General features: G+C 34.1%; 2 protein-coding genes across 2 annotated transcripts; one reads left to right on the top strand and one right to left on the bottom strand.

Moving 5' to 3' along the window:
* Positions 1–4749: 4749 nt before the first annotated feature.
* LOC143552847 (COBRA-like protein 4) lies at positions 4750–7102 on the bottom strand. Its single transcript, XM_077042968.1, has 5 exons — positions 6867–7102; positions 6054–6510; positions 5550–5697; positions 5200–5456; positions 4750–5119 (listed from the first exon to the last, which is right to left on the bottom strand). Exons 1-5 carry the CDS (start codon positions 6945–6947, stop codon positions 4830–4832), a joined length of 1233 nt encoding a protein of 410 aa, XP_076899083.1. The 5' UTR covers positions 6948–7102; the 3' UTR covers positions 4750–4829.
* Positions 7103–8419: 1317 nt separating this feature from the next.
* Positions 8420–12726, top strand: LOC143552836 (agamous-like MADS-box protein MADS2). Its single transcript, XM_077042960.1, has 8 exons — positions 8420–8919; positions 9823–9901; positions 10349–10410; positions 10497–10596; positions 11522–11563; positions 11678–11719; positions 12364–12490; positions 12567–12726. Exons 1-8 carry the CDS (start codon positions 8735–8737, stop codon positions 12713–12715), a joined length of 786 nt encoding a protein of 261 aa, XP_076899075.1. The 5' UTR covers positions 8420–8734; the 3' UTR covers positions 12716–12726.
* The last annotated feature ends 868 nt before the right edge of the window (positions 12727–13594 follow it).

Here is a 13594-nt window from a genome sequence, read left to right as displayed (position 1 = left end):
CTCGCAGCGCGCTAAGAACGGTAGTTCTTCCCGCGACGCGCTAAGGATTTGTAGTTCTTCTCGTAGCGCGCTAAGAATCGTAGTTCATCCCTCGACGCGCGAAGAATTATAGTTCTTCCCGCGGCGCGCTAGGAATTTTAGTTCCTCCCGCGGCGCGCTAAGAAATGTGATTCTTCCCGCGGCGCGCTAAGGAATGTGATTCTTCCCGCGGCGCGCCTTAGCCTTCTCGCGCTAAACCCTTTGAGTTTTCTTCTGTTTAATCTAGCCGTTTGCTTTTGTGTTGTCTTATCTCCTGTGTTGTTGACCTGACCTATCTTATGTCTGAAAAGCCACTTTTGGCGCAGCATGCGCACCAACCCCATTGGTTGACAGAAAAAGTGACTGACATTATCTTTTGAGATCTGCTTTTTCCATGCTTGACCAGTACCTTTATCTGATCCGCCCATGCTTTTTACTGTTCCCTGTCAGCTTTATCTTGCCCCCCTGCAGCTGCCATATCTTCTGATATCTTTTGCTTTTGGAATCTTTTGCTTTTTGAGATCTTTTCCCCTTTTTCTAGGGATTGTGTTCCCTAGAGTTTCCCTATAAATAATAGTATTATTTTTCCTAACACTACACACACAAGCACTTGATCTCTCCTGTTCTTCCTTGCTCTCTGCCGTTGATCCTCTGCCGTCTCTCTTTGCCTCCGTCTTCCTCCCTATTCTGTCCTGCTTTTCCGGTAACATATTATATATAATAATTTACTTATTAATTATGCTAACTTGTAATCAAGACTTAAAACAAATCATTAAAACAATAATCTTATTTATAGGTTAACTTGTACTTGTTTAAAGTTGGTTCTTGCATTATCTTTCACCGCATCGTTTATCAAGTGAGTAATCTCGTACCTAATCCCTTTTTATTTTTAATGTTTTGGGATGTTCATGTGTTCGTACAAACTTGAGTCATAAACTGGTTTATGAACTTTAGTCGCGCAGTATCCCATGTGTTGAGGACGTTTACTTGGCTGTTTATTTGTATGTGTGTATCATTAACCGCTTTGTTCGGCCTATTCCGCAGTTTTCATGGATCCATTAGATGAACACGGGAGACCTATCGTTTACGGTTTTCTTTGTTTACACTTGCACAGATGTTTTTCTCGTTTTTGTGCTCATTTGGGAGCACGGATTGAACTATGAACTATGAGCTATGATCTATTTAGGCTTGATCACAATCTGATTGCACCCTTGTTAAACACCAGACATACACGTGTTGCGCGCAGATTTATTGTTATCTATGTATGATATTAAACTTGATTTCTCACCAACACGCAAGTGTTTGACGTTTATTTTAACACATGTTCAGGTTTGCAGTAGCTGTTTTGGAGCTTGTGGACACATAGGAAGTTTTCTTTATTTTGGACCTAGATTAAAATGTATCAAGACAAGTTATTTGTTGTTATAATATTTTGCCTTATAATATATTGATTTATGTTATCTTGTGTTTACTTTGCGCGTGCGCGAATGAATGTATTTATTAAATATTGACACCCAATAGTGTCACGAGTAATGAAACAATATGTGGCGCCCCGATGTATAATCCGCCTTTGGTCGGGGTGTTACAATGGTTTCCCGGGGGAATGCCTAAGCCAAACTCTGAAACCAGCGTGGGCTCGGTTAAGACAACATAGTGTGGCTAGAGTGGAGCATCGAGGCTCTCTAATTTGGAGATTGCAGTAGCCTAAATACAAGAAAATCGTCGTTCTAAAAAATGTAAATCGAGTTTAAATAAAAATATACATGTGTATAGTTAGGGTTTTTTTATTATTATGAAAACGGGATGAAAAATAAAATTTTTTGATTTTTTTTATTTTTTTAAATATTTTGGTTTTTTTTTGTTTATAAAATTTGTAAGGTTTTTCTTTTTTTGGCAAAAATGGTTCTCAAAGTTCTTAATTCCAAAAAATACTCTTAGAATCCTCACCCTATATATATATATATATATATATATATATATATATATATATATATATATATATATATATATTTCTTTTTGTATTTGTAGGTAACTAGTAAAATTCATCAGCCTCATGTAGTGGGAATTCAGTTTCATACGGTATCAAGTTTGGTTTATACCTATACGATACATGCATCAGGTATAACAATCAGAAGAGAAACCCAAAGAAATATAGTTATGATATGCAACACATGTGTTTTACATTGATTGAGAGCCAAAAAATCGAATACATTTGTGATATGGTTAAAGGGATTCTGACACATGACGTCGATTGATAAATCATAAAAACAGACATCAATACCGAGTACTTTTTTGGCTCGTCACGAAATTTTTACCAAATTGTTGAAAAAATTCCTAGACAACCGTGTTATTAGACATAAAATGTATATTCTAACGTTACACAATTGTAATGAAAGTTCAAAATCCAAAAAGTGAGGTGTCTTATTTTTTTAGAGGATGTTTAGCATTAATCTTGTGGTAAGTTATTAAAATGCCTGATTGATTAAGAAGTACTATTTGAATTATCATTATTTTTATGAAACATACATATTAAAAGGCTCTATTAACCATTATAAAATGTATTTTAAGTGAATCAAACACATTTTTTTAAAGACAAGGACGTCGAAAAAAAATGCGTAGAGCTACGAATGACCATTATTTATTTTTTAGGAAATTAATCAATTTTTGTTCTCTTTTGAAAAACATTCAAAAGAGCTAAATGAAAGAACATGAAAAGAAAAAAACATTCAAAAGAGCTAAATGAAAGAACATGAAAAGAAAAAACATACAAAGATAATTAGAATGCTAATCTCATAGGTTAAAAACATCTGATCACTAAAATTTCGCATAGTACATAATCCCATCTTTCACTTGCAGTTCGTTTGATGAGATGCTCGACACTCCCAATCAAATGTCTATCTCAATATTTCATAACAAGGTTTTAGAGGCATTTTTACGGCATGCTGGTATATATGACAAGGTTGAAATGATAGAGTTTTCAATAACCAAGCAATTTTGATCTCCTAGATATACGGAGACATGGTTTTATAGTTAAATTCAAGTAATTTTAATTTCATTAGGCTACTTGTTGTGGGGCTTCAACAAGGACGCCAAAAGTAATGTGACATTGTAACACGACTTTAACACTGCGCCAGAACATTAAGTCCCGCGCGGCAAACAAACAAATGGTAACTGAGTTTAACAAGGAAATGGTGGTGGCCAAATGCTTTTAAAAGGCAATGGCGGGCCTTTAACGTTGTAATGACTCTTTAATCCACAACACAGTGTTAAAGGAGTGAGTTAGTTAAAGCCTCAATGTGTATGTGCCAGTAATGTACCGCTTTAACTTGATGTTTAAAGCCCCACCACAACAGGTATCGTGAGTGTTACTCTACCATGAGAAATGGTTTGATAGTTGCATTCGTGTAATTTAAAATCTTTGCCCATTTTAAATGGTGAAAAGAATCAGTCGTGAAGCCAGCAACCATCTCGAGGCAACCCCTGTTGACATTTCTTTGGGCTTTAAAGTCAATCATTAAAACCAAATTATAATTGCAACTGTAGTGTACGTGAATAGTATATTGAATTCTATTTTATAATTTTTTAACGACCATTTTATTAAAACCAAAGAAATAGAAGCAACAATTTACAATGAAATTAATTTTGTAAACTTAAAAGTACATTGCAATATTTTCGTCCTATTTTCTATCCGTAGGACGGTAAGAACATGAAGGATTAGAGATTTATTGAATATGTATAAGTTCATATAGGTTTCTATATTAGAGAGTAGAAAGTGACTCGTGCCATTATTCTGTTATTCCTATTCCTACTACTATGTGGATTTAGAGTGGAAGGCTCGGAATGGATTGGTTTTTGAGCACACGTTAATTTCTTTTGAAAAAATTGTTTAAGATGTCAAGGTCCTTGACTATATATCTTGGGTTCGGAATCGGTCAAGGATTAAACGTGGGAGGATTGGTGTTCTTTTGATCTCACCTATTTGGAGTAGTTATGATAATATTTGTTGTAAAAGTTTGACTTTGGCGATGTAATTTGGTGTCCAAGTCTAGCATTTTTTAGACAATTTTATTGAAAACAGAATAAGTAGTTAGAAGCAACAATTTATAATTAAAAATCTGTAAACCCACTTTGTTGATTGCAATTTCGTCCGATTCTTTATCCGTAAGAACATGAAGCATTATGGATTTATTGGAAATGCATAAGAGCATAAAGGTTTCAAAAAAGAGAGTAAAGAACCTTAGCATCTTTAATAATTTTTCCAAGGATATGTCGTGTGATGAAACACCAATTCATTCCGAGTCTTCCACAAACTCCACATAGTAGTAAGAATAATGGCACGGATCACCTTGGAATGATCACAAGACAATATCCATTTGATCACACGACCATAACCCTAGGAAAATTATTGATGACACGAACATGCCAGTATCCCTTGCAAACAAAAGTCTACCAACTCTTGGATCAACTCCTCACAAGTCTCTCTCATTTGGGAAGAAATCTATCTTGAGTTCTCATGGCAATCAGCAAGTTATGATGAATAATGTTTTATGGATGCCGGATACGTCATATTATACTTGTATGTATGTGTGTGTGACTGTGTGTCGGGCTTTTAGTGAATTGCAATATGCTTGTAATTTCATTGGGCTCTCACATTGGGTAAATGTACTGGACTCAATCCAATAGTTAATAGACTTAAATTATGAAGATAATTGAGTCTCATGTTAAGTGATTTAGCTCCCTACTGATTCTTGCTAACAACAATATATTTATAAACAGTAAAAGATCTGAACCCACAATCCAATTTACTCTATTTATAGAGATTGATAAAGAATTGCAACTAAAACTTGCAAAACCACCAGTCTTCCTATATCCGAAACAGAAATGACCGAATTTGGAAGACACGGGTAAGAAACATTCAACGGCATTATGCACTCATCACCATTGAAATAAACCTTCCGAGGGAACGCCCAACCATGATTCAATGTGAATATGCTTCGATCATTTTTAAGAATCATCTCTGTATACACACTTCCGTTTGAACCTGCTTCCAGTAGAACATCGTTCTCGAGCTTCTGTACGCCATAAAACATACCTGTGTCATCTACATTTGCAGCCAATAAATTTAAAATTAGAACATGATTACAGGTATACGATAGTTTATTCTTTGTTTTAATAACTTACTTATGGATCCGTATACGCGTAGAGGCTTGTAGATAAAGCTGTTAACTTTGGCAACATTGTTTAGATTTGGATGTTGAGCAACAAGTGTCCATTTTGTGTAGTTTAAATTGTAGCACAAGTTAGTGATGGTGATCCTCACACGCCAATACGCGTTATAGTTCTTTTTGACGTGCCAATGAACCCGAATCGGGCACATGTGTTGAGTACATCGCTTCAAGGGAACAACACCTTCCATTTGTGGTAAAGTCGATTCGGTTCTGTGTTACAAGAATTTTTTAACAGTTATGATCAAGAATTTCAACTATATATCTTATTTGCATAATCTTCAAACCGGGCTGCAGAAGGCTTACTTAACACAGTTTTCATTGTTCATGCAGCCACAAGCACAGGAAGGACAAGATGTAATCTCACTATTGTAAAAAGATGACATGGAGACGCAACAAGTCGGAGTTTTTGAGGCTCGCAACTGCGAGTAAGTGCAAACCAATTGCCACGTCACTGCAAAATCAACGGTCACAAATTAGGAAGCAATTTTTGTTAGGAGAAAGCAAGAGGTGACGTGAATGGGTCGATTTTGGCTTTTTATAATGGATCAAAATGAGTTAAACGCGTTGAGGATGCCCAAAGTCTATTATTAACACATACAATTTTTAAATCATTTTTTTTGAAGTTTTGTAAGATAATTGTTTTAATAATATTGTTGTTGTAATAAAAAATAATTTTTTAAATCATTTCTTCTTTGACCCATTCTAAATAATGACTTGTTTAAGCCTAAACGCATTTTGACCTGTTACCCAACCCGCCTATCTTGCCACCTCAAGGCAAAACCATACCTCATGGACAATGAAACTTACTCAAAGCCCGATTCTTTCTATGGCCACCAGATGATAAAGAAACAGAAGATGGCACGGTCGATACAGGGCTGCAGGTGTAGCCTTGAGTGGGACCCAACAGGGAAAAATTTTTGGGCGGGCTGACCGTTCTATACGTGTTCCCCGAGTTCCCAACACTCAACTGAAACGCCGACAGTGAATTCACGGGATCTTGGCCCAATGAACTTAAAATACCACCCTTGCAGCAATTCTGGAACTGTTGGTTGTAAGGTGTTCCCGGCTGCATGTCAATGATTATTGGATTCTTCTCACACGAATGAGGAAACTTACTCGGGAATTCCTTGCAATCTCCTTGATCTGTTACTTGAGCTCCCACAATAGACCAGATTACTTCCTTTTTAGCCCATGTCCATCCTAAAGTCCATCCTGGATTCATAATTTGGCGATACATTTGGTAGTTGTTCATCTTCACCACAGCCTGCAAATTGCTTATGTCAAGTAACCGTCAATTCGTCACAACCTATCAATATTACCTCTCCATTTACAGGTCAGGTTTTGTTCATAACGGGTCAAACACATAAAATCATAAAAGCTACGCACAGAGAGGAGATTAATGACCGGATTAAAAGTCGTGAGAAGTGTAGTTTTAATGCATAAAACCTCTAAAATCATTTCACTCAAAAAATAGGTTAAAATTGAAACTTCATCACCTTTTAATCATATTTGACACATTAAATATCAATAAACCCAACCTGTTTGACTTTGTAATAATATTTATTTGTGTTGACCCCGTTAGGGCGTTACCTACCCAATAATTTTCTCATGTTTACTTACCACATAGCCGTCCGGAGTCCATGAAATTACATCCCAAGTAATTGTTATGTTCGCGGTTGGATCAAAGATATCATATGCCATTACAGCTACACCAAACAAAGCAGTTCATAAATCATAATTTCTTAAACAACATTGTGGATAGATTATTAACGACTAAACCCTCACGCACGTAAAAAATTAACCAACCCAACAGCGCACCCAGTAAAATTCTACTGGTACGATCTGGTGGCAAACCTACCTCTATTCCAGAAGATAGAGAGGCCGCTAATTAGTATACTATCCAAAATAACATAAAGTGTGACAAACTTTTAATAAAAACTTCAATAGTTTTTGAAAAGTTTGAATTTTAGTGTAGAAAACTGTCTTTTTTGAATAAAAACATGAAGGTAAAGATAATATTTTTGAATAAAAAGCATAAGTTTTCTTAGCATATAACAACATGTCCTTGCTGACACTCAGGAAGAGAATCATGTTTTAATTACCTGCACATGTATATAACGCAGAAACGATAATAAGTTTGCTCGAAACCATGATCTTCTAAAAGACCTGCCTGTATGAACTAGGAATTGCTAGAACCATTTAAGGGTCCCAAGTCAAACAACAAGACAGATCTAAGAATCATTCCAGAAGAATGATTAGATACCAAACCTCATTATAATATAGAAATTGACGTATACACTCAAAAGTGCATGACAAAGATAGTTGATGAATATTATTAAAATGGTGTTGACTTACTAATTGTTCACCATATCTATAGCATCAGCCATGAGGTAATCCTTTTATCTTATGAATTATGAATGTATTAGCTATTTGCCATTTGGAGTTCGTTCTGTTGGTTTCTTTTAATGAGACATGTTCGGTTATAAGGAGACAAATAAAAGCCCGTCATAAATCCGACTTTAATTTTATACTCAACCACTTAACAAACTAGTTGTAACAAACAAACCATATCATAGATATAGACATATAACCGAAAAATACAATAATGAGAAAGAGGTCCACATGTGAGAATTATTAATTTGTTGTGATTTACTTGGCCCAATGTAAACAAATGAGGCTCATATTTTAAATCTTGATATATTTGCTAGAATCCAATAGTGAATGGCCTGTTCTAATACATGAATTTGAATGTGGAGCATGAGAAGTATAAGCACTGTCACAGTTAAATCGTATTTATTAAACGGAATCAAAAACCTATCGATTATAGACGAAGATTCTTACACCACGGATTAACTGACTTACACAATCAAACTAGATCGTAATTGTATGTAATTGAGGATAGAAGATTATAAAATCATGATTATACCGTGTATATCTATTAAAAAATAACAAACTATATATATAAACATTTTTTGGAAATAGAAAAAATAAAAAAAACTCTTGATGACTAATTCAAATATCCATTGCTTTGAGTTTTACTATTTCCTACTAAACATCTATGTATAATTAAGCTGTCCAATATTAATCTATGCTTATATTGCTCTTAAAAATGTTTGCATAATTAAGCAGCTCTAATTAATAAGAGTTTCACTCAATATACAAAAGTAGGTAATTCTGTATATTCTTCATTACTTTTGTAGTCCTGTTTTTATAATATATTCCTTACAGTACAAAAAGAATCAAAATACATCAATAATGTAGGGAAAATGGATTCTAGCTATATATAGTATAATGTAATGCCAAAAGATAAATTTTATTTATTGTTTTAAACTGGTAGTCATGTACAGAAAGAACAAACCAATGGTAGATGAAAGTTGCCCAAAGATATATCTCCTCAGGGTTTCCATTTTCTTCTCACTTTTCTCTTTTCTCTGTTGAAACAAGGACAAGTAAAAAACATATTTTGTTTTTACTAACAAATAATAATCATGGGAAGAGGGAGAGTAGAACTGAAGAGAATTGAGAACAAGATTAGCAGGCAGGTTACCTTTTGTAAAAGAAGAAATGGCCTTCTCAAGAAAGCTTATGAACTCTCGGTTCTTTGTGACGCTGAAGTTGCTCTCATCATCTTCTCAAATAGTGGCAAGCTTTATGAATTCTGTAGTAGCTCTAGGTAATGTTATGTTTTCAGATCTAAAGCTTTGCCATTTAGATCTTTTAATGTGTGTTATTATATATAGTCTTATAGAATTACACAAGATCTATCTTTTCCTGGCTTTGTATAGATTGTCTTGATCATTTAAAACATGTAAAATACGCATAATTCGAAGAGAATCAACCTGGCCAATTAATATATGAAGGGCTTTTTCAAGATCCGTTTTTTTTATGTTTAATAATTTAATTTTCATATTTTTATACACTAATAGATATATCTTCATATTAGTTTTAAGGGTTACAGTTTTTATTGTGTTCTTGGTGTCTTGTTACATCTAGAACTTAGCCCAAGTTGACCATGTTTTAATAACTTTAAATAAGCAGTGAGCATCATCAGAGATTCTGAGAATCACTGTTCAGATTTTTGTTTTTTCTTTCCAGATAAATTTGATGTTTTTATCAGAGAAGGATATCAGGAAAAGCTGCAAAATTGCAAATCATTTGGATCCCTATTATTGTGAATATTAAATAAAAAAGTTTCAGAACCCTAGTTAACAAAATGATAGTATTATCACATGGGAAGACAATAGACATGCATAAAAATGATATTATTATGGTGACGCTCAAGAATTTTAATTGATAAGCTATTAGAAGGAACAAGAACAATATACATATACCCTAGAATCATTCAAAATAAATTATAATTCATCTTCAAGTCTAAAAACATTAACAATAGGTATTGTAAGATTTCATCATACATGGGTTACTTTTCTTAGAAAACATTAAAAAGATGTTAATTTGTGCACATGCAGAAATGAGTTAGCTAGGGGAACTTAGAACATAACCCAAATTAAGATAATGTAATTAAAGAATCATTTGAAGCATTATTTATATTTGTTCATGGACATTCCATTATTTTCAGCATGGTGAAAACAATTGAAAAGTACCACAGCTGTAATTATGGAGTACTAAAAGCCAGCGAACCAGAAAATGAGAGCCAGGTTTGTTGCTAATCATCTAAGATTTACATATAGGACTTTTACTTGATTATGAACAAAATAACATAAATTTCACAAAAATCCTTTTTTTTATTTGAGTTCTGATGTCATCTAGGTGCATAGATGCACAGTTATCAACAAACTGAGTCATTGTGGTATAAATGATTATTACCGTACCCTGAAGAATCTTTTGGACATCCATTTAAAAACCACTAGACAGTTTGAGGAGTACATATTCGGTTTTACATATGATAATTAAACTAACTTGTATGACATAATGTGGGACAAGAAACTTCATATATACTATGAAGTTATTTGTGTGTGCACCAAATTTACAAAAGGTGTTAATGTGTTATATCTTATTATGTGTATAAATATACTTTTCTTTTATTATTATTTTGGTATATATGACCTCCCATGCTCAACCATAACATTAAAATATTTGAGCAGTACTACTACCATGAATATCTAAGGCTAAAGGCAAGAATGGAGAATATGCAAGTGTCCCAAAGGTAAAATGTCAATGCCGAAACCTACTGTCTTCATTTCGTTAATCAAACAAACAAGTTTTATTGTATACTTGAATGGTTAAACGCAGAAACCTTCTTGGGGAAGATTTGGCCACATTAAATGCGCTAGAGCTTGAGCAACTCGAGTATCAACTTGAGTCGTCTTTGAGGAAAATCAGATCAACGAAGGTACAAACTTGACTCCAATATATTGAAACCTATTGTTAATTATGTTCGAGAAGCACCCAAATTCCCTGGGCATCACTGATCATTGCCTCCATTCTGATCACCCATGGTGTCAAGTTGGATGTTGTTAACATCAGGAATTGAAAAGATACACCACCAGTTTCTTTTGTGATAATCACGACTACCATTGTGATGAACCTGGGATATTAGGGCATAAATGAATCTTAAACGGTTCGATACCAATTTATGGAAATCAATAGTATTTCGAGAACAAGAAACACATGACACAAGATTAATGTGGAGCTAAGTAGTTGCGACTTGCCGACAGTGATGGACCTAGAATTTTTTAGTCAGGGAGTTATCACAAGGTTATTTTTTCATTCGACTATAACTATGAGGTCCGACTCATTTTTTCTTAGAATCCGACTTTTGTATTTAATAATTTAACAAATTCCGGTGACCAGAGAGTCAATAGACCCTCCCGTGGTTATGCCTAACTGATTGCCGACTCTTTTCTGATTTATGACTCTTGTTGATAAAAAAAACGATTACATGGGAGGTGTTTATATGATATACTAATTTACAAAGACCAAAAGATAACTCTAAAACAACTAGGTAACTAAACAAATCTTAAATACTAGGAATTTAATTCAAACTTTGAGACAATCCACTTGATTGCATTGTGATCTTAAACAAATTGAGCTGGTGTGTATCTCCAACTCAAATTGTTGGATCGCAATTACGGCGAGATATATCTTTTTTCGTGTTCTTTAATTCATATTTTGCTTAGATATAAGAAGAGATTTAACTATTAATCTAATAATCTATTATATGAGCGTATATATAAAATAATCTCCTACAACGTACCAAGGGTGGAAGCTCATATAAATTCTGTATCTTTTGCTTACTTTTTTGAATTACTTTCTAGACTCAATGCATGGTAGATCAGCTAGCTGAGCTCCAAAGAAAGGTATGTATATCTCCATTGATGTAAATTCATTACGCCACAAACATGAAATAACTTAACAACTTATTATTTATTCTGGTTTTCTTACCTATATCAATGACCCGTTATATACTCCAGGAGCAAGTTCTATCTGAAACAAACAAAGCGCTAAGAAAGAAGGTAATACTCATTAACACAACGTTCAACTTAGTACTATCCTTAGAATGAAATAAATATTGACCCCCCATAATGTCCATGTCTAATTTTCACATATTGTGAAATAGATAGAAGTTGTCACACATAGATTTTTTAAGCTGTGCTAGTGTTTTGTGGAGGATTTTTCTATTTTAATTAAATTTAGAAGTGACGTAATTATTTTTATTGGGCGAGCTATACACAATTACACACACGTGGCATCTCATCTTACATCATTTCAAACGCTATCCATATATTGGTTGAACGGCTGTTTTGATCAATAACTTTCAAAGTTTGACCCAATATGATTAGAACGGGTTACTGGCGTCCGGGTATTTTTTAAATGACCGTTCTGATCAATAATTTTCAAAGTTTAACTTTTTTGGTCAAATCATCCGTCAGTGTGATTTCCAAACGAACGTTTAGTGATGTGAAACCAGAAGGGGTGGTGTAGCTATAGCATGCCATTTTTTTATACACTTGTTATTTGTAAGACAAGCAATGTAGATTTAACTATATATACCATGCCCTAAGCTTAAACCTTAAAATACATGTCACTTTATACATTTGTTATAGTTTGTTGATCTAAGACAACTGAATAAACCTAAGTAAAGAGTTCTTATATGCAGTTGGAAGAAAATGCTAAGGTAATCACCAGACAAATGTGGGGAGGCGGCGCACAAACCATTGCATACAATCCTCTTCCGACACGCTCCGATGAGTTCTTCCGGCAGTCTCTTGGATTGAACACTAACAGTTCTCTTTTTTGTGGTTTTCCCTCAAAGCCAAATGATATAATAGATGAATAATATTCACCCTGGGTTTAACCAAGATTTACTCCTTATGACCGTGCATGTTGTTTCGATCTTTAACTTCAGTGATTTGAAATACATCCCTATCGGCTCGGATGTGATGATTAATGTTGCTGGTGCCAATGCCAACAATCCTACTGGATTGTTTCCAAGTTGGATGCTGATGTAGAATAACAAATGCTAAACCCTATATATATATATATAAGTTCATTTTCTAGTGGAGAACGAAGGCTTAACATTTTTTCATAGTTGTTTGAGTTATGTGTGCTTATGCCGGTTGTAATAATCGATTACTTTCCCCACTGGCCGGTTCCATATATAACTCGTTGAGAGGACATAACTTTGTGGTGTGCTTTATTGTATAAGAAGATTTTATATATGCATTAATCTGGATTTGAGATAATTATTTCTGTGAAGCAACTTATAATTCTACGTACAAACAATTCAAGATAATCTTGAATTCCCTAGTTACTTTTTCTTTGAAATAACATTCCCTATAAACCACAACTCCCATCTTGTTGGGCTGCCTAGAAAACCATAATTGATGTAACGCTTAGCTAAGTAGTAATAGCTAGATCGATAATGTTCACCGATATTGACACCTATAGGAAATGTTCAAGGCTAAAAAGTAGCCTAAAACACCCCGGGACGGTGTTGGGGGCGTTTTGAAGGGGAGGGGGGGTTGCAAAACACCCACAACACAAACGCATGGTCTTAGTTTTTCATTAACACCTCCACACATTAAAACTAGCTACTTAAACTCGGCACAAACACTTTCACATATTATGCATTTCTTCCCACATAATAATAATAATAATAATAATAATAATAATAAATAATTAGAAATATGCAGTGAAGATAATTTGAATGTGGCTCAATGGTAGAACACTCACTTTACTAGTGAGAGGTAAGGGGTTCAAATCTCACTATCACCAATTTATATGGTAGATATGTTAGATATATATACATATATATATATAGATGTATAAGATAACAATGATAATAACAGTAATTATTATTAATAATAATTCTAATATTGTATAATACT

The sequence above is a fragment of the Bidens hawaiensis genome, unplaced genomic scaffold, assembly GCF_021521415.1.
Source record: "Bidens hawaiensis isolate Kalapana, Puna unplaced genomic scaffold, B.hawaiensis_p1.1 tig00001032_1, whole genome shotgun sequence".
Lineage (NCBI taxonomy): Eukaryota > Viridiplantae > Streptophyta > Magnoliopsida > Asterales > Asteraceae > Bidens > Bidens hawaiensis.
The sequence above is the reverse complement of the archived record's forward strand: the minus strand, read 5'-3'. Positions and strand labels throughout refer to the sequence as shown.